The sequence below is a fragment of the Canis lupus genome, chromosome 38, assembly GCF_048164855.1.
Source record: "Canis lupus baileyi chromosome 38, mCanLup2.hap1, whole genome shotgun sequence".
Taxonomy (NCBI): domain Eukaryota; kingdom Metazoa; phylum Chordata; class Mammalia; order Carnivora; family Canidae; genus Canis; species Canis lupus.
In genome coordinates, this window is record NC_132875.1 from 11,914,445 (window position 1) to 11,932,593 (window position 18,149).

An 18,149-nucleotide genomic window follows, 5' to 3' on the forward strand; every position below is an offset into this window, starting at 1 on the left:
TTCAGCAGGGAAGAGGCTAACATTCCCGAGGTCAGGAGTCAGACTCAGGGCTTTAAGATGTGGCTGTGGCCACATTTACAAGACAATCTGCAGGGAAAATAGTGAAGAATGAAGGCGTCTGTCTGGATGGACTATAGAAAAGAGACAGGTTTGCCATTTGCATTAAACCTCATTCTCTGGAGGGGCCAGAGGTAGGAATTTTAGGTTTAGCTGTGTCTTGGTCTGTTCTTGCTTAGGAGTTTGGGTTTCCATGGATATAGAAGAGCTATATTAGGGTAATTGACTTTGAAAAGAGGTTGAACACAGAGATTGTTTTTTCATTTTTCTTCCAAATCCATTAGTTTGGACCAGTGGGTCTCAAACTTGAGCATGCATTAAAATCACCTGGAAGATTTGATAAAACACAGATTGCTGGGCCCCACCCTCAGGGTTTCTGCAGGTGGGGCCTGAGAATTTACATGAACAGTTTCCAGGTAATTCTGATGCTTCACTTTGAGAACCAGAGCTATAGACTCTAGGTGTCAGCCCTTAGAGAATCAGACATTAGCATTTCAAAGCACCTACCGGTAAATCCACTGGGCAAGGGTCCTTGGCAGCTCTGTCACTTAACCTCAAGTAGCAAGTCCGGAAGATCATGGAAGACAGTTTATGTATAAGAATATTCTTTGCTAAGTGTTATTAAAAAAATAAAGCTATAATTGCATGACATCTTATTCTTGCCTCTTTAGGAATTCCTTTCTATTTCCCACAGCCAGGCCTTTTTAGTTCAGTTTAATGAGTCTTTGGAGATCACCTTTTGTGCACTTGTCCTAAGAGCTGGGATTATTTATAAAGATGAACAGGATGCAGTTTTATTCTCAAGAAGCTTAGAGTCCTGGGAGAATCAGACAACTAGCAGGAAAACGTCAATAGCATTTGGTTAGTGGAGATGATAGACGATGCTGGGGTCTCTGTCCTACAAGAAGCCTCCCTGACCCCCCAGGGTGAACCAAGTATTAAGGATAAGTAGGATTTTGCTAAGCAGAAGGAACAGGGAAAAGCAGAGAAAAGTGAAATGCAGGAGCGAGTGTTCAGGAATCTGCCAGGAGTTTGACAGTTCTAGAATTTTTTACTTATAAGTGAGCTGATCTTCTCTTAGATCCCACATCTGGTATATCCATTTAGCACTCCCCCCCCCAAAAAAAAACACACTCTCAATTCCATTTATAATTATCTGTTAGAAACATAATCCACATTCATTGTAAAACCTTTCAAACAATGCATAAGAATACAGGGAACAAAATGCAAAGCAACTAAATTTTATTGTTTGTGATACCATATTAATATTCTGTTTAACCATTTCACATCTGTTCTTATTCTGAAGCACCAGTGTTAGAATTCACCCCTTTAAATTATACTCAACATCTCAATGCTAAACATTATATGGGTCACTTTATTCTCTTAGATGCTTGAAAGTCATGCACTTAATTTTAGTTACATTTCATAAACCGATGGATCCATGAAAATCTGGCTCCTCAGCGTGACATCACACGAAAGCTGAGGCCCAGAATGCTTTTCAGGTTGACTTAAGTCCTTTGAGAGAATGCTCAACTTCTTTTTTTTTTTTTTCTCTCCTTCTCAACATGGGCTACAGTTTGGAATCACTAGTGGACCTCTTCCCCAAAACACTACTGTGTGGATGCCACCCTCAGGGATTCTGAGTCGTTTGGGTGAGACCAGGGCTACTATAGTTTTAAAAAGTCTCCTGTGATTCCAGTGTGGAGCCAGATGATCTCATTCTGTGATGATTGTTGGGCTTTAGGACATTAGCATGGCCTGAGCACCAAAAAATTGATGCCTCATCAGCAGGACGTGTGAGGGTCTAGAAGTCACTTGCATTTAGTGACTGGACTTGCAACATGGGCCACTGACATTTCTGCAGGGTAGAAATGGTTTTTATTTTTTATATTTTATTTTTTTAGAAATGGTTTTTAAAGACTAGATGTAAGAACAACATTTCATTATATTTGCATAAATCACAGTGAGCTGAGATTTACATGATCTCATTTGTTTTTATAAGTACCTGATGAAGTAAGTAGGACAGGTATTTTTTTTCTCCTCTTTTCGCTCTTGTTGATTGTTGTTCTTTCTTTTTTTAACTTTAATTCCAGTATGGTTAACATACAGTGTTATATTAGTTTGATTGCTGTTCTGAACAGATGGTAGCGTCAAGACAAAACACTTCAGGTACTTGCCCAAGATCACTAAACCAACAAGCCGAAAAGCCAGGATTGAAACTAGGCCATCCAATATCCACGTTCACCCTGTTATTTATACGTCCTTTATATGGTTCAATAATGGTAACATAATGATGCCGGATCCTGTGCTCAGCAATTTGCCAGTGGTTCTCAAGTCTCAACTTTGGCAGCACATTGAATTCACCCGGAGAGATTTAAAAACTCCTGATGCTGGAGATTATAAATTAATTGGCTTGAGGTGCAGCCTGGGGATCATGCTTTTTCAAAGGTTGAAACCACTGCTATATAGACCATTTCATTTAATCCTCTTAACAACGTGTGGTTAGAATCATCACCGTGTTAAAGAAGAAGAAGTCAGCCCACCAGTCCGCTACTGGGCTAAAGCACGGTAGAAGCCAGACTCAAAACAAGGAGGGAGCCGGGGTCTGCAGGTATTTCAGTCACCAGTCACCATATCTGTCCCTGAGGATTTTCAGGTTTTTCCTTCAGATCTTGAATCAGGAAGAGCTGAGTGAAACAAGTGAGCATACATGAAGGAAGAAAACCAAACCAAACACGGAATTTAGAGTTTTCCACATGTTCAAGAACCACATTGCTGGCTTTGAATTAGCCATAGTAGTCAGAGGCAGTTTCTTTCTCTCTTTCTTTTGGATTTTGTTGTTGTATGATTTGATTCATAAGACTCAGTGCATTGACACAGAAAGTTTAAAAAACCTGGTTGGCCGTAAGTGAATAACAAAGTGAACTCTGAGCTATTTGTTATAATAGAAGCTCCATGTGTTCCTGTTGTTGCTGATGCTGAAGACTTTTAGGGCAAAAACATAGTGATCCCTTAGCCCAGTGGTTCTCATGCTTTGGCAAGTATCAGAACCTCTTCCAGGAGTTATTAAAACAGATTCCTGGCTCTTTTCTCCAACCTCCAGCCTGTGGGGTCTGAGAATTGGCATGGCTAACCAGCTTCCAGTTGATGCACATTCTGCTCAACTGAGACCCACACTTACTACTGCACTAGTCCAATCCCATTCTTCATTGAAGTCCCATGAGATGAAATGCTATGGCCAAGGTTACAGATGACCAAGAAGAATCATTGTTTCTTAAGCGTTCTTTCTACCACATCTCACTCCTCTGGGCAAGACTTGGGAACTTCAGAGATTTTTTTTTTTTTTTTTTTTACACTCTTATCCTGTAAGGCAGCTGGATATTAATTTGAGGAGATAAATATTTGTGTGAAAATACTGTTTAACTCTTTAAAAGCATCAGATTTTGGATGACTGGTACTTGTCTAGAATGGCTACCCATTAATATGCTAGAAACTGTCACTTGGAAATCTTCCTTCTTACTCTCTTTCTCAAGAAGAGATGAGTATAGTGACCTAGAAAATCAAACTCTTAAGTAAATCATTCAGTTACCTGAGGCCAAGCAAAGCCAAATAGGATGCAGATTTATTTAGGAATGTGATTTTTTATATGATTCAAAACTAGGAGATCATTGTTTTAGAGGTTCTCTTTTATGGCAAATGTGGGGACAGGGCAGGCTTTTGCCATCGCTGTGCAACCCCTTTTAAAGAATAAAACAAATCCTGGGGCGCCTGGGTGCCTCAGTTGGTTAAGCGTCGCACTATTGATTTCAGTGCAGGTCCTGACCTAGGAGCCTGAGATTGAGCCTGGCGGTGGGCTCCATGCTCGGTGAGGAGTCTACTTGACACTCTTTTTCCCTCTCTCTCTGCTCCTCCCCCGCTCACACATTCTCTCAAATAAATAAATAAATAAAATCTTAAAAAAAAAAAAGAGTAAGACAAATACTGAGACCCACAGTCAACATTTTCTCCTTATCTACAGAGCAGGGATGGGAGGGGAATTAAAAAAAAAAAAAATAACAGCAGTTCTCTTAAGTCTAAATACAGTTTCATTTAGTGAGTAGTTAATTCTGAAAGAGAAAAGATATTAGATCCATTAAAATACTGACAGGATTTCCTCAGAGAAACAGAAATGCAATCACACACACACACACACACACACACACACACACAAACAAATCAAGCAGCACGAATGTGATGATTTTGGCCAAAATCATGAATTTCTTAGCAAATGTTGAATCGAAAATGTCCAGATTACGGTGCTGGGTACTGCACAGATGATTCAAAGCCATCAAGAGGTTTACTAGATGCAGAACACAGAGAGAGAGTCCAACCCAACCTACCTCGATACAGACCAGTTAGAGGATGTCAATAGTGCAAAGTATTGTGGGACACAGAGGAGAGCCCTACTGATTCAGCCTGCGGGGGACCCCTGGAAAGAGGAGACGTGTCAGCTGGCCTCCAAGGATTGGGAGGGTGTTCTGTGTCCTCTGTAAATTGTGTTGCTCAGCATTTTAGCTAAGTGGCAGCCAGAATCACACAGAAAGGAACACTTTCTTTGCAACACCACATGGTTTACTTATAAATGCACAACTTTCTCAAGGGGTAAGCGCACGTGAATTAAGTCTGGTAGAAATAAACAAAATGTTTACATTTACATACTGTCCATCTCAAAGTATTGATTGGGATTGAATAATTGAATAGGACTAACTGCTCAATCGATAGAAATGAGGCCTATGGTGGAGCCAAACTGGGAGGCTCTGACCACAGAAGGAGCCCATTAAAGCTGCTACTGTCTCATTTAATCATCTTTGCTAAGAGAGAAACCAAAATTGGTTTCTTCCTTGCTTCCTTCAAGATCCTCCTAGCCATAATCTAGCCAGGACCAAGGCACCTGACGGTAAGCAGTGCAAGCCCCTCTACAGACCTCTGGAAAGATCGGAGAGAGGCTACAGAATAATCCTGGAGAGACACTGATGTTTATAAAACCTTTACGTTATATGAGTCGATTATAGTTCTTTTATGTTAATGATGAAATCATGGAAAATATCCAGGCAAATAATGTTGATTTTAAATTTTAATTTAATTTTAAAAAATGTTGTTGCTTCTGTTTTGCTCCTCTTCAGGTATCTTTGTTCCTTGGCTTAAATACTCTAGAATTAGACTATAGTTACATTGCTCGGAAACATGGGGGAAGAGAAAATAATGAATGGAGAGCTATACCAAAACTTCCTGTGCAATCAGACAGGAGTTCTGGGGAAAAGGAGATTGAGACCTCAGGTTGCCTTTTAGTGTTTTAGATTCTCACTACGAAGGTGTATGTTTATCCCAGGAAATGGACACAGGGCCTGGTATGGATCGGGCATCCGAAAAGCGTGTTTCTTTCGTAAGAAAGGAAGGGGTAAGGTGTACAACTGGTGAGATGCAGCTTTATTTCACTTTCCTGAAATGAAACTAGTTTGGGGAGGAAAATGTGTACTGGTGAGGACTTTTTTTTGTACTCCTGTGTGCCTTTTTAAGAGGATGTCACAAGATTTGTGGGAAACTGCTAAAGATTAGGTGTGCAAGAGACAAGTGGAATTTTAAAAAACAAGAAATTCAGGTCCTGACTTTGCAACCTAACAACTGAATGTGTTTAGGCAAACAAATAGACTCTTGGGCCTCAGTTTTGTCACCAAAACAATGGGGATACTAATAATATAGTTTCTAACTGCCCCACACGTTTGTTGTGAGGAGCAAAAGATACACATGTAAAACTGTATTGTTAATGTCAAATTATAGCAAAAAAGCCCCTGGATAGTCTAGTTATTAATTATAATTTAAAAATTTTCTACACAGCTAGACTTCTCTACCTGGTTATATTTTAAAAATACAAAGTTTGAAACATCTTCTTCCTTTGCTCAATTTTACTTCGTTTAGTTCAATTTATCCAAGGGTGAATTAATCTGTTTCTTTCCTCACTGATGAGAATCGTCTTTGATTTATTTAATGTTCTAATTCAAGTGATAACTATAAAAGAAAAAAATGGGGTCTTTAATTATGTTATTTGCTTTTCTGTAACACAAAGTTTGATTGGATAAAGCTCCCGACACAAATAGCTGTGAGCTTAGTGACAAACCACAGGTGAGATAAGACCCCAGGCTTTCAGAGTGAGTATTGTCCTCATGTCCCCTCCCCCATCACCTTCACTGTTATATATATATTTTTCCATTCTTGTTATTTTAATCTACCAGGAAAACAGGGAAGGAATTCTTTGTCTCACTCTCTTTTGCGTCCAAAGTCTGGTTTTCGAAAAATGTTTTTGTTTCTCCCTGATGTGATCTGTACTCATCAGAGTCTTGATCTTGGAATGAAACCACCAAACAGAATATGCAGGACTTGGTGGAAGAATTATAGGCAGTAAAGAGAGGAAGAGAGTAGCCTAAAGGCAAGACCTTTGTCTTTTTCTGCTGATTAATTAATTCCCTTCTTCCTCTCCCAGAAGAAGAGAAAGCCACCTCCTTTCTGAAAGTGTTCAGTATTCAGTGCTGTTCCAATGTAATGCCATGCAGAGATGGAGCTCTGTGACCATTCTTCATGGGAGCCTTGTCAACATTTAACCAAGGAAACCTGGAATCCTTAATACAGAAATTCTATGTTGCATACAAGAGCCACTTTTGAACGATTTTATATATAAAAAAGTATTTGTTTCCAGGACATATGTGGGATATGGTGATTTTTTAAAGTGTTGCTGTCAGCTTAAATGAGAAAATGTTTTCTTGTCACCCTGGTGAGGGTCATAGATTTAGGTACTCATGTGGCAGCATTGTCTTAATAATAAATATTGCTTTTCATTGTCTCATTCTTCGTCAATGTGACTATTTGGAAAACAGAAACATGGAGGAGAAAGAGAGTGATCTCTCAGAAGAATGGTGTAGGGAAGGTTAGAGCACTTTAGGACGGTGCACTGTGTCCTCTTATTGTTTTTCTTCTTCTCTTTTGTCTTTTTCTACCAGCTCGTTCCTCTCCACTGACTTATTTCTTTTTTAATATCATCTTATCTTTTAAAGTGTCCTATAGTGGGGATGCCCGGGTGGCTCAGCGGTTGAGCCTGTGCCTTGGGCTCAGGCCGTGATCCCGGGGTCCTGGGATCTAGTCCCACATCAGGCTCCTGCAGGGAGCCTGCTTCTCCCTCTGCCTGTGTCTCTGCCTCTCTCTCTGTGTCTCTCATGAATAAATAAATAAATCTTAAAAAGAAATGTCCTATAGTGCTCTAATAATGTAACCCAATTACATTCTTTAAATTCTGCAGCAAGACACCGAGTACCAACTCCCAGTACTAACTTCCTTCACTCATTCGAGACACATTCTTTGTGTTTCTGTGACGTTGACGGGACTAGTGACTCAGTTTCCTTGCTGGTGCCAGGGATATCCTCTGAGCTGGTGCAGCTTCACAGATTACAGTGAGGGAGTGGTGGAGGTGGGGAAAGGAGTGGCCACTTAGTAAAACCTGGATTCCCTAAAAGAAATGATAGTCAGAATGTGTTTAGGGAAGGACAAGGAATGAATTCCCTGGGGAAAAGAGAGAGAGAGAGAGAGAGAGAGAGAGAGTTAGTTTCTCCCTACCAGTTCATCCCTGCTTTTTTTTTTTTTTTTTAATCTGTGACTCTTTTTTTTCTTTCTTTTTAAAAAAAATCTTTTTAAGCTTTTGGAGAAAGCAAAGGACTATTTGGTACACACTTGGGCATTTATCTCTCGGGATCTGATGTGCCTTGGCTCTTACTTGGGACCTTTGTCCTGGGAGGCCTCCTATCTCGGCTGGAGTTCAGTGCCCTGGTGTATCATCAACAACTGTGAGATTAGCATTAGTAGCTTGTTACTAAGTAGGCACTGGAAAGAGGAGACATGTCCTCTTTTCTAATGTGAGCTTTTCTATACCTGGGTGTGAGACTTGGGTTAAGATTCTTAACCACTCTGAGCCTTATTTTCCTCCCCTAAGGTAACCAAGTCGGACTCATAATCCCTGTGGTCTTTCCCTGTCTTGCCCAGACTTTGTGCTCTGCTTAGATTAGTGGCCATTCAGTGTAACAAGAGCAAAGCCTTGTGAAGAAATTGAGTTCTTGGGATATCTGATCAAAGGAGCTCCTGGGTGAATGAGCTTGTGCTCGGGATAGTAATAAAATCAACAGCATTATTGACCAAACTGCTAGGGTAGAGGATTGTGGAAGAATGTCTTAAAGGAAGAGAAAAGGAGTAGGAGCGATTTCTCTCTCCCCTTCTTTCGGGGAAACAATGTACAATTGACTGCTCTGGAGAGTCAGCAGAGTCATTGAACATTCCCAAATCTGTCTTCCTCACCCTCATGCCCAAAACACAATGGTTAGCTTTAAGGGGGACATCTTCCTTGGTCCCCTCTCATTATACGGAGTCCATATATGTGTGTCAGAATTCTAGCAAGCAAAAAAAAAAAAAAAAAAAAGAATTCTAGCAAGCAGTTCATATCCTCTTGGGGCAAACATCACTGCTCTTCTCACTGGGGGAACACGTGCACCTCGTTTCCTTTTCTGTGTTATGCACCTTGGACTCCTACTCAAAGATGAAGGCTGGAAGGGCTGATCATGCCATTTCTTTAGGTCTCTTCTTTTATCTAGTAAGATTTAAAGATAGTCATGGCTAATATTTATGGGAGGCTGACTATGTGTACGATGACAGTCAGATTTATTACCCAAACTGAGGCACTTTTGGGAGCCTCAGCAGGGAGTACTGTGGGTTAGGAGGCTAGCACAGCTGGCACGAGTCAGATTGCCTTGGCCCACCCGGTCATGCGGGGTCCCCCCACAACCAGGACCCAGACACGGCTGCTAAATTACTTTAAACTCACTTAATCCCCGTAACAGTTTTTACAAGATTGTTCTTACTGTTATTCCCATTTAATTGCAAAGGCAACTGAGAGTTAGATCCCTGTTGTGACCCTAGGCCAAAGCCTCATCCCTCATAATTGGAATGCGAGCCCCAGGCCTGACTCCAGAGCCTGCCGTGAGGCCTTCCAGTCCCCCGACTTCTGCAGGGTGGGACAGACGCACACCCCTAATTAATTCGCCTTGCTGGGGGGAAGCAGATTTTTATCAGATGCTTTCATTTATAAAAAAGGAACCTTAGGAGAGCGTGTCAGCCAGTTCTAGCATCCAAAAAAAAAAAAAAAAAAGTGATATCCTCTAAGCCTTGTTTATATGGACACCAGATGCTATATAGCTCATTTTCCTTTTCTTTCTTTCTTTTTTTTTTTTTTTTAGTGGTCCTTTGAAAATTTGGGCAAAAGGGTTAAGGAAACAATAGGAAAAGAGAACTTTCAAATAGTGTTGAATAGTCCAATAAGTCAGGAAAAAATACTTTGTGGGTTTTTTTTTTTTATGTTTCATGGCCATATGCATTTTTAACTTTGAATATATGTTGAATGGAGTGGGTAAGATGGATAACTTGATCATTTTACTCGTATCAAAGCTCAGATTGCTTATTCTAAAATCTGCCATATTTGTCCCCCTCTCCCGCCCTCTCTGCCTCCACTTCTCCCCCCCCACCCCTTCCCCTCAGAGTTAAGCTACCTTTTATTTTGGACAACACTATCACACACATGATTGAGTCAACAATTTATGGCTTTTAAAAATAGGGATTTTGTCCTCTCTTAGGTTTATTGTTTATCATAATCATCTTTCAAGTGAAAAGGCTAATTTACTCTTTCTATAGGAATATTTTAAGCTTGATTATCATAATATTACAGCCGCCTGAAAAGGTCTAAAACGGGACATTGACCTTGAATGTTTTCTGCATCTAGCTCATGGTGCTTAACATTCAGGAAAGAATATAACTGCAACTCATTTATTAATGTATAATCTCAAAATGTTAACTATTGCTCTGTAAATACATGCCATGCAGATTGTAGAAAGCTCATAGGATCCTATGAAATACATCTGGTATTTTATTACCAGGGTTCGTATATTGGAAATACAGCATAACTAGAGTCACTTTTCCCATCGGAGCTGCTGTAGTTTATAATTTAATGTTTCCTGATATTTCACCATGTGTATTATTAGCTTGACGAAATGAAAGTTGAAATAATGCTGAATTAATGAAACGGAAACCGAATTGCGCCTATTAGTTTCTCTGTGTTCCTTTGATTCCCTCCCCCCTCCACTTTCACAAACACTGGGAAAGGAGTTTGGTGTCTTAGAGAGGTGAGCTAATTGCTCCCCAGAGAACAGGCTTTTTACATGGACTTGGTAATTTGGGAATGGGATGGATTTATAGGACAAGAGGTTTGTCAAAAGGAAAGGTTTTTATTAGTGCTTCTGTGGAAGTGATCACTTTCAGTCGAAATGATTGCTTCTTGCCAATCGAGACAATAATTTAAATATCAAAGCCTGTGCCCTAGAAATGAAAGGCAACTGAGGTGTGATGAATTGATGGAGGTTTGGTGGTGATATAAAGTAGTCATACTGACTCCGCAAGGCGTCTTCATGTTCCCAGCGGGAAAGGTGTATCCTTAAGCAGGTTTATAGCATAAAAGAAATCCCCATGCACAGATGAGGGAAAGAGGGATAGGTAAATGAGGTGACCTGCTCAAGGCCACCCAAGTCACAAGAGGATGCAAAAGAAGGGATCCTGATGTCTGAGCCTCCTGCTTGCCCATCAGGATTCTTTTTCCCAGGGATGTTCTTTTGTGGGTTTTCTTTTCAAGACAGTAGTTTGTAATCATCTTGGCTGGCTTTTGGCAGTATGGTACATTATACTGTACACAATCTATCAAAGACAGGATGGAAGATAGTTCAAAGAGTTAAACAGCTTCTTTAAGGTTTTATGGTCTTGAGGAAAGATCCACAAAGGTAGATTATAAGGCGATTTGAAATTCTAAATTTGTCAGGCCTTGTTTAGTTTTAAATATTTAACAAATGACAGATGTGCGATATAAAATAAAAATTTGCTTCAAAAATGGTGTGACAGCTAGAAACATTTTAAGACTGACTAGTCCTGCTCGTTTTCACAAGAGGAAGCTGGGAACTAAAAGTAGCTATTAATATGCAGTAATGGCAAGATGAAACGTTTCTCATCATCTTCTAGCAAGAAGAATTCATTGTGAGAATGTTTTAGGAGAGGATTCTGACTAAAATACAGTAAAATTTCTGGTGTAGAAAACAGGAAGCTACGTTTTGTTTGCAGTTGAGTTTTGCTTGTTGCCATTCTCTTCTTTCAAATGGAAATGAAGTATATTTTCTGCTGGTGTCTGTGCGTGAGCTGGGGCCTGCGGATGAAGTTGTTTGGGTATTTGTGACTGCATTGTTTAAGGAAAAAGAGATTGAAACTATGCATGGACCCAGGGCCTGGTGGATATTAACTAATTGATGAATATTCCCTATGAAATAGTCCTAAGAGGTTCTTTTATTTAGTTCCATTTGTCCTGCTTTGGATAGACTCCTTGTGGTAAGATTTTGAAGTGTATTGACTGATTAGCAATATGTGTTTATTCTAGGCTGTTGATCTGTTTGTTAGCTTCATTTCCCTCCCCATATCCTTTGTTTACGCTGTATTCTAAAAGGTTTATGCTCAGTATTGCTCATGATGTGTGTATCTCCTGTGATGATCCACTATTTCCTCCTTCAAGGTGAGAAAAGTGTGGCTAGGGAAGATTCTGGAGATGACTAAGCTGCGTGTTTATAAAATATTCTGGAAGCTGTCTCGCAAGTTTAGTGCAGTAGCTATTATTTTAAATTTTAAATTGGTTAAACTGGATTTAAGACGGTAGGTGTAATCTTAGGCCCTTGACTTATAAAGGTGACACTCTGATCCCAAAGGGAAGCTTACAGATCCGTGGATGTGTATATGCTGGTATACTTCTGGTCATTCAGAAAGCAGCTAGCTCAGTGGACACTGTACCTTGCATTGATGAAATACGGTTAGTGAAAGGTCAGCGGGGACTATACGCTGTATGTTTGTACATGTGTCTCTGTGAGCACAGAAGAGATTTCCACACGGAAGAGTCTAAATATTTTTAAAATATATATCCGTTAAAAGCCAGTGGTTCATAATGGGGCAAATAAGTACCCAAAAGGAAATAAGAAAATTCTGGGAAGTAAAAGATGACTCCTATGAAATGTGGTGACTTAAGGTCCATCAGTAAATAATCGACTACAAACCTTGTCTTTAAAAAAACCATTTCAAAGGAGTAATAAACAGGTTCTATCACAGCATGATAATGCAAAGAAACTGAATACAGTGCAGGATCCTGCACAGGTGCAAAATCTGAATGTTAGTGCTTTAAGATGGGTTGAGTACATTAAATCTTTATTTTTTTTTTTAAAAAAAGGTCTCTAGAAAAAATAAAAAAGAAACTCTTTTATTCGTGTATTGTTTAAAAATGTACACAACTGGGTCTATTAAGTACCCTGAGATTTTTAGTTTGTTCAGTAATGAAGATAGTAATCTTGGAACCAAAGATGTTTTTCTTTCTTTCTAATACAGTATTAGCCTCCATATTTCATTTATTGTATTTTGGAAAAATGATGTTTCTATTTCAAATGCCTTTTTATTTATTTTTTTAATTATAAAATGATTACATGTCTCATTTTAGATTGAATAGACAAATCTTTTTTTTTTTTTTTTCCCGGGTGTCTGCAGAATGCTTGGATTTTCTTCTACATCTCAAAGCTCTTTTAATTCACTGCTCACAACCAAATTTACATCTTAATTGCAGAGTTCACATTTAACAATATAGACAGCATAATGCTACTGGTAATTAAGCTTTTACTACCTGCTTTTATACAGTATTCTCAGGCACAGTTTTTGCTATGTGAGTTCTCATCTAAAAACTTGTATGAATTTAGACCACAAATAAGAAGAATCAGGCCCATATCTGAGATATGGCCAAATACAGGGCAGGGAAATTGCTTTCTTCAGTGGGGGGACCAAATCATGTTTGTCATTTTTACATTCTGAATTTTAATATGGCTGTGCTATTTTAGTGTTTTTTTGTGTTTTTTTTTTTTAAAGACCTAGAAAATTTGAAAGGGTTGAGAGAGAGTTGAGTTCTGATTTAGTGACTCCAACACACACTGAATATCCAAACTAATTTATTTTGATCTCAAAGATTATACTATTTATATCATGGAACACTTAAGATGCAAAAGGTTGGTGGTAGCAGTAGAGCTGAATTATATCAAAATTGTGGGTCTTCCAGTCTCCATAAGGTAGCAGTTTGCCATAAATAGCTGGCATCTATTCCAATACATTTGCTAGTATAAAATAGCCTGTAGTTTAAAGTAGGACCTAAGAAAACTCTTTGTTAAATGAAAACTAAAACCACATTCTATATTATTGAAGGAAAAATACTCTTCTCTTATATACCCCCTTAAAAAAGAAAAAAAAAAAACACTTTTGATTGAGAATTCTTAGTTTCCTAAATCATTATCTGTTTGAAACTAGTCCTTATAACGGCCAGACTGTGTGATGATTCACAAAATGTTTCTGATTTTATTTTTGAAGCCCTTGGCGTATGTTATGTATAGAAACAAATAATGTACACTGCATTTCATTTGGGAACTGATGTTTTGGGTGAAATCATAGGTATTTGTATATGCCCCCCAGTTTGGAAGCTTGCACTGAAATAAATATATGATTAAGAATACTTTTAGTGCACTGTGTAGTAAAGCTCTCCATACCAAAAAAAAAAAAAAAAAAAATTGCAGTCTTTATTTTGTCAAAATGCACTGGGAGGGATTTAACGTGCTCTTTCCCCTGCCGCCCTCAGACCCCTGCCCCTGTCCCCGGAGAAGCCGGTCTGTCCTGCAGTTTTGCGTTTGCTTTGAAAAGCCACGCACTGTACATCTATACGTAGGGAGACAGCAGGTAAAGAAATGTTTACGCATATGATTTACATAGGCATCCTCGCAGACGGCACCGATGCACTGTCTCCTCTTCCGTACTTGTGCAAGACAGCATTCCACCTCACAGGCGACGATCCCAGGGGTCCCCATGCCCCAACAGTTTGGAAGACAGTCTTTGATTTTTCAAACGCCCCCCACTACGTACGTGTCAGGACAGCCAGCAAAGACGCGATTACGAAGAAATGGGAAAAGTACAGCACTAAAGCAGCAGCAGGAGCAGGAGCAGCAGCAGCAGCAGCAGCAGCAGCAGCAGCAGCAGGAGCAGGAGCAGCAGCAGCAGCAGCAGCAGCAGCCCCCGGGGTGGGGGGTGCATGGGGAAGGGGCGGTGCATGAGGGTGGGGGGAGGCGAAGGGGGCAAGGGAAGGGGGTTGAAAACACAGACACACGGCAGGACAAACTTAATTCTCTACCTTCCGCGGAATCCTTTCCCAAATTAACCGACAGTGTGCGTGAGCTCTTCTTTGCGAGGCAACACAGGTTCTTAGGTTAGAGACCGACGGGGGAGCCCTCCAGTGCTTAGAGAGTTAAGTTAGTTAGGTTTCTTTGGTGGCTTCCCAGAAAGAAAAAAAAAAAGAAAAGAAAAAAAAAAAGGGGGGGTGGACGGACAGACCGACGGAGAGCATCCGCGGAGGGAGCATCTGCGGCGGGGCGCGGGGGGCGCGGGGGGCGCGGGGGTCCCGGGCCGCGCAGCCCTGCCCTGCCCTGCCCTGCCCTGCCCTGCCCTGCCGCCCGCCTACCTGCCGGGCTCCGCTCGCCGGTGCAGCCTCCCGTCGCCTCCCTCCTGATTGGGCCGCGGCCCCCCAATCGGCTGCGCGGCTGGGCCGGGGGGACTGCATATGTAAAGCCCTACTTCATATTAATAAGCTCCAATCGGGGCTTTAAGTCCTTGATTAGGAGCGTGTGAGAGCTTTGGTCCCAACTGGCTGTGCCCATAGGCTTGTCACTAGGAGAACATTTGTGTTAATTGCAACTGTGCTCTGTCAAGGAAACTTTGATTTATAGCTGGGGTGCACAAATAATGGTTGCCGGCCGCACATGGATTCGGTAGAACTTTGCCTTCCTGAGTCTTTTTCCCTGCACTACGAGGAAGAGTAGGTACCTTTTTCTTTCCTTTTTTTTTTTTTTTCCAACTCGTCGTGGGGGTGCGTGGAGGGGGGTGCAGGGGGGTGCAGGGGGGCGGGGGGCCGGACGGTGCCTCTGCACACTGATTCAGGTAATGCCCTGGGTACTTTGTGTGCACGAGTGCTTGTTTGTGTCTGTCTTGTGCCTTTTGTGTTGAGGGCGATCTCCTAATTCAGTAAGTCGAGAATTGTTCTCTGACTACAATGTTACCTTTGAGGCAAAGCTCAGTGACTGTCAGTAAAACAGCTGTGTGACAGTCACTTCTTATTCAGGTGCTAAGAATAGGCACTTGGCACAAATGCTTAGTGAACTGTTAAAATGCATCTTTTACTAGGACCCATTTTCCCAAGGAAAGATGTTTTAAAATACAATATTCAAAATGATTTATACTATTGAGTGCCTCTTATGTATTTGCAGTTTGACAGATATTTTCAGCTCCCTGTCATTTCTTACCGCGCAGAGTTAGAGGCAAAATTGCACATTTACTAATTCTCCTTCAGAGAACAATTTAAAAACTAGCCCTGTGCAATTCAGGGCTAGAATAATGTTATTTGCATGGTTAGCGTTAAGTCAGCACTTAACTGACAAATCAGTCCATTAAGTAACATGAGATTTTCACACATTATAAATATTTAAGGGGAGGAAAAAAAAAAAAAACTAAAGAAGAAACAGTAGTGACTTTTAAAATTTCCCCTTGAACAGACGATGTGGAGATTGCAGATTTGTGTCATGTATCATGTCCAGAAGATACAGAAAAGTACTTTTGTTCTGACATGCAGTTTAATTCGTATTTATGAATATCTTTATGCCCATGAATATATATTTGTGTGTGTGTGTGTATATATATATATATATAAATATATATATATATATTTGGAACACTAAATCTGGGGGAGAAGTGGATGGGGGTAGGACAAGTAAATCAGGCATTCTTGTGTAAATGAGCAGGTCGTAAACTTAATTTCAACCCACTGTTAAGATAAAATATTAGTATATCACGGGAGCTGTCACTGGATTATCTTTATGTTGAGTCAGTTATATTGCTTTGCTTTCACATTACAGTAATACCAACTGTTATAATTCTGAAAAGAGTGCTCTTGGCAAACAGCTCTCTATGGATTGTGAAGAAAATATAAAACTCTCGAAGATGAGGTAGTGCATTATAGGTAGATGTCCACTAGCTGTCCTTAGTGACTGCATATTGCATTGCTTTGTAATTAAGTAAGAGATGAAAAGTGACTTGCAGTCTCAGTGGCTGCTCGTGTGTGAATCTGAGTGTCTCTGTGTAGATATGTGTGTGCACGCTCGCACGTGCACATGCAGACACACTCACACTCACACACACACACACACACACACACACTCACACACACACTCGCACAAGGATTATTCTCCAAGAGATGGACGTAGGAGGAACTGAAAGACTGGAAGGTTGTGCCTGCATCAGTTTGAGACGCTCAAAGCAAGAAACAACCTTGAATTGTGTGAAAGTAAAAATGAAAAATAAACAAAGGTAGGACTGCCCACTCCAGTGTAGTCTGAAGGTGAGTGCACCTGGGGCTGTAGAATTGGAGAGGCTACATGTCTGCCTGTCGGGGGAGAAGGCGTTATCCAAGCTCACCCAGATTCTGAACTTTTCTCCCGTAGATAAATAAACAAAACAAACTTTAAAAATCCCCTGGAGGCTTCGTTCTAAAGTAGTTTTCTTGAATTTAACTTCTTATAGCTAATTTGAATAATTAGTTTAGATAAGCCTCTTAAAGCAGATGCATTTAAATGAAATCAGGGCACATGTCCTTTTGGCTTTGGCGCAAGATTCAAACTAGCTTTCTTTTTGGCTCAATTAAAAGTCATCTTTAAAAAAAAATACAGATTTATTGTCTGGATGCAGTTCTGATGGTTACGTGGTTCACTGGACAGACAGAAAGATCTAATGCTAAGCAACGCATCTGCCTCTCTGTCTCAATTAATAAACCACAGAATTTATACATGCTATTAATATTCATAGTAATTGTACTGGGTTAAACCCTATCACGTGTGTGTATACATAGAAATGAAACCAGAGTTATGCAGTTTCAGAGGAAAATATTAGGCAATTCCTGTTTTGGAGGCTGTTAAAAAGATTCCTACGATTTATTGACCACCATTAGGGGAGCCTAAAATGTTAACCTATAACTATGTGTTCTTTTATTTTAGGAAATGTGCCAGCACATTAAAGAACATAATACTTGAAAGCTTGTTTCACATTTAATGGCAGTAATAACTGATAGCATAAATAGATGAAAATAATATATCTGCTCATTTTGACATATGTGTCCGTCTAATCATTCTAAATGAGTGTGCTCATCACATGAATCCCTTTCAACCTCTGATTAAAATGTAACATTGACTACAGGATTATAGAGCGGACTTAATTTTACTGACTGTTTTAACAGTTGTCACAGCTGTTGGAAGAAGGAAAGGCAATTGAAACACTCCAAAACAGGCAAGGCGAGGAGGGAACAGTTCAGTAAATTCAGCCTTATGATTGAAATCTAAGCAGTGCAAATGAAACAGATTTGTGTTTTAAAATTCCTGTTGGGAGCTATGCAAGTTTTATTTCGAATGGTCCACTCTTTCTGTTGTCAGGGTTTTTTTTGATATTTCCAGCCCCCACCCCCATCCCCGGCCTCATCTCTTCTTATTAAAAGCTAATGTAAATTGAAACACTACTATCCCAAAGTAATACTATCCTGTCAAAATATAAGGGGATAAAAATAGGCAGGAAGGAAAAATGTATACAGTAACGACAACAACAACAACAACAACAACAACAAAAAGCCTAAACCCAAGCCCCAAGCGGATACAATTTTTTAGAGAAAGATGGGAGCTCGCCTAAGTCACTTTAGATGTGATATTATTTGAAAACTATCAACAGACACTTTAAGTTGATTTTTCTAAGAAAGAACACTTAAACTCCAGACTTGGAGCTCATACTACTTCTCCTCCTGTTTCTTCTCTGTAAATCTGTTGAAAACACCT

The 18,149-nt window shown here is 40.1% G+C and overlaps 1 protein-coding gene across 43 annotated transcripts in view; it reads left to right on the forward strand.

Moving 5' to 3' along the window:
- Positions 1-18,149, forward strand: part of ESRRG (estrogen related receptor gamma) — a 618,160-nt gene that overhangs the window by 379,077 nt on the left and 220,934 nt on the right. The window contains exon 1 of one of the 43 annotated variants that reach the window (XM_072814636.1): positions 14,881-15,097. The exons of 41 other annotated variants lie outside the window; for them this stretch is intronic. In XM_072814636.1, the coding sequence (XP_072670737.1) occupies positions 15,042-15,097 (56 nt within the window). In that variant the 5' untranslated portion in view covers positions 14,881-15,041. Of the gene's footprint in view, positions 1-14,880; positions 15,098-18,149 lie in introns of those variants that run through there. One more of the 43 variants, XM_072814637.1, reaches the window with a different exon arrangement.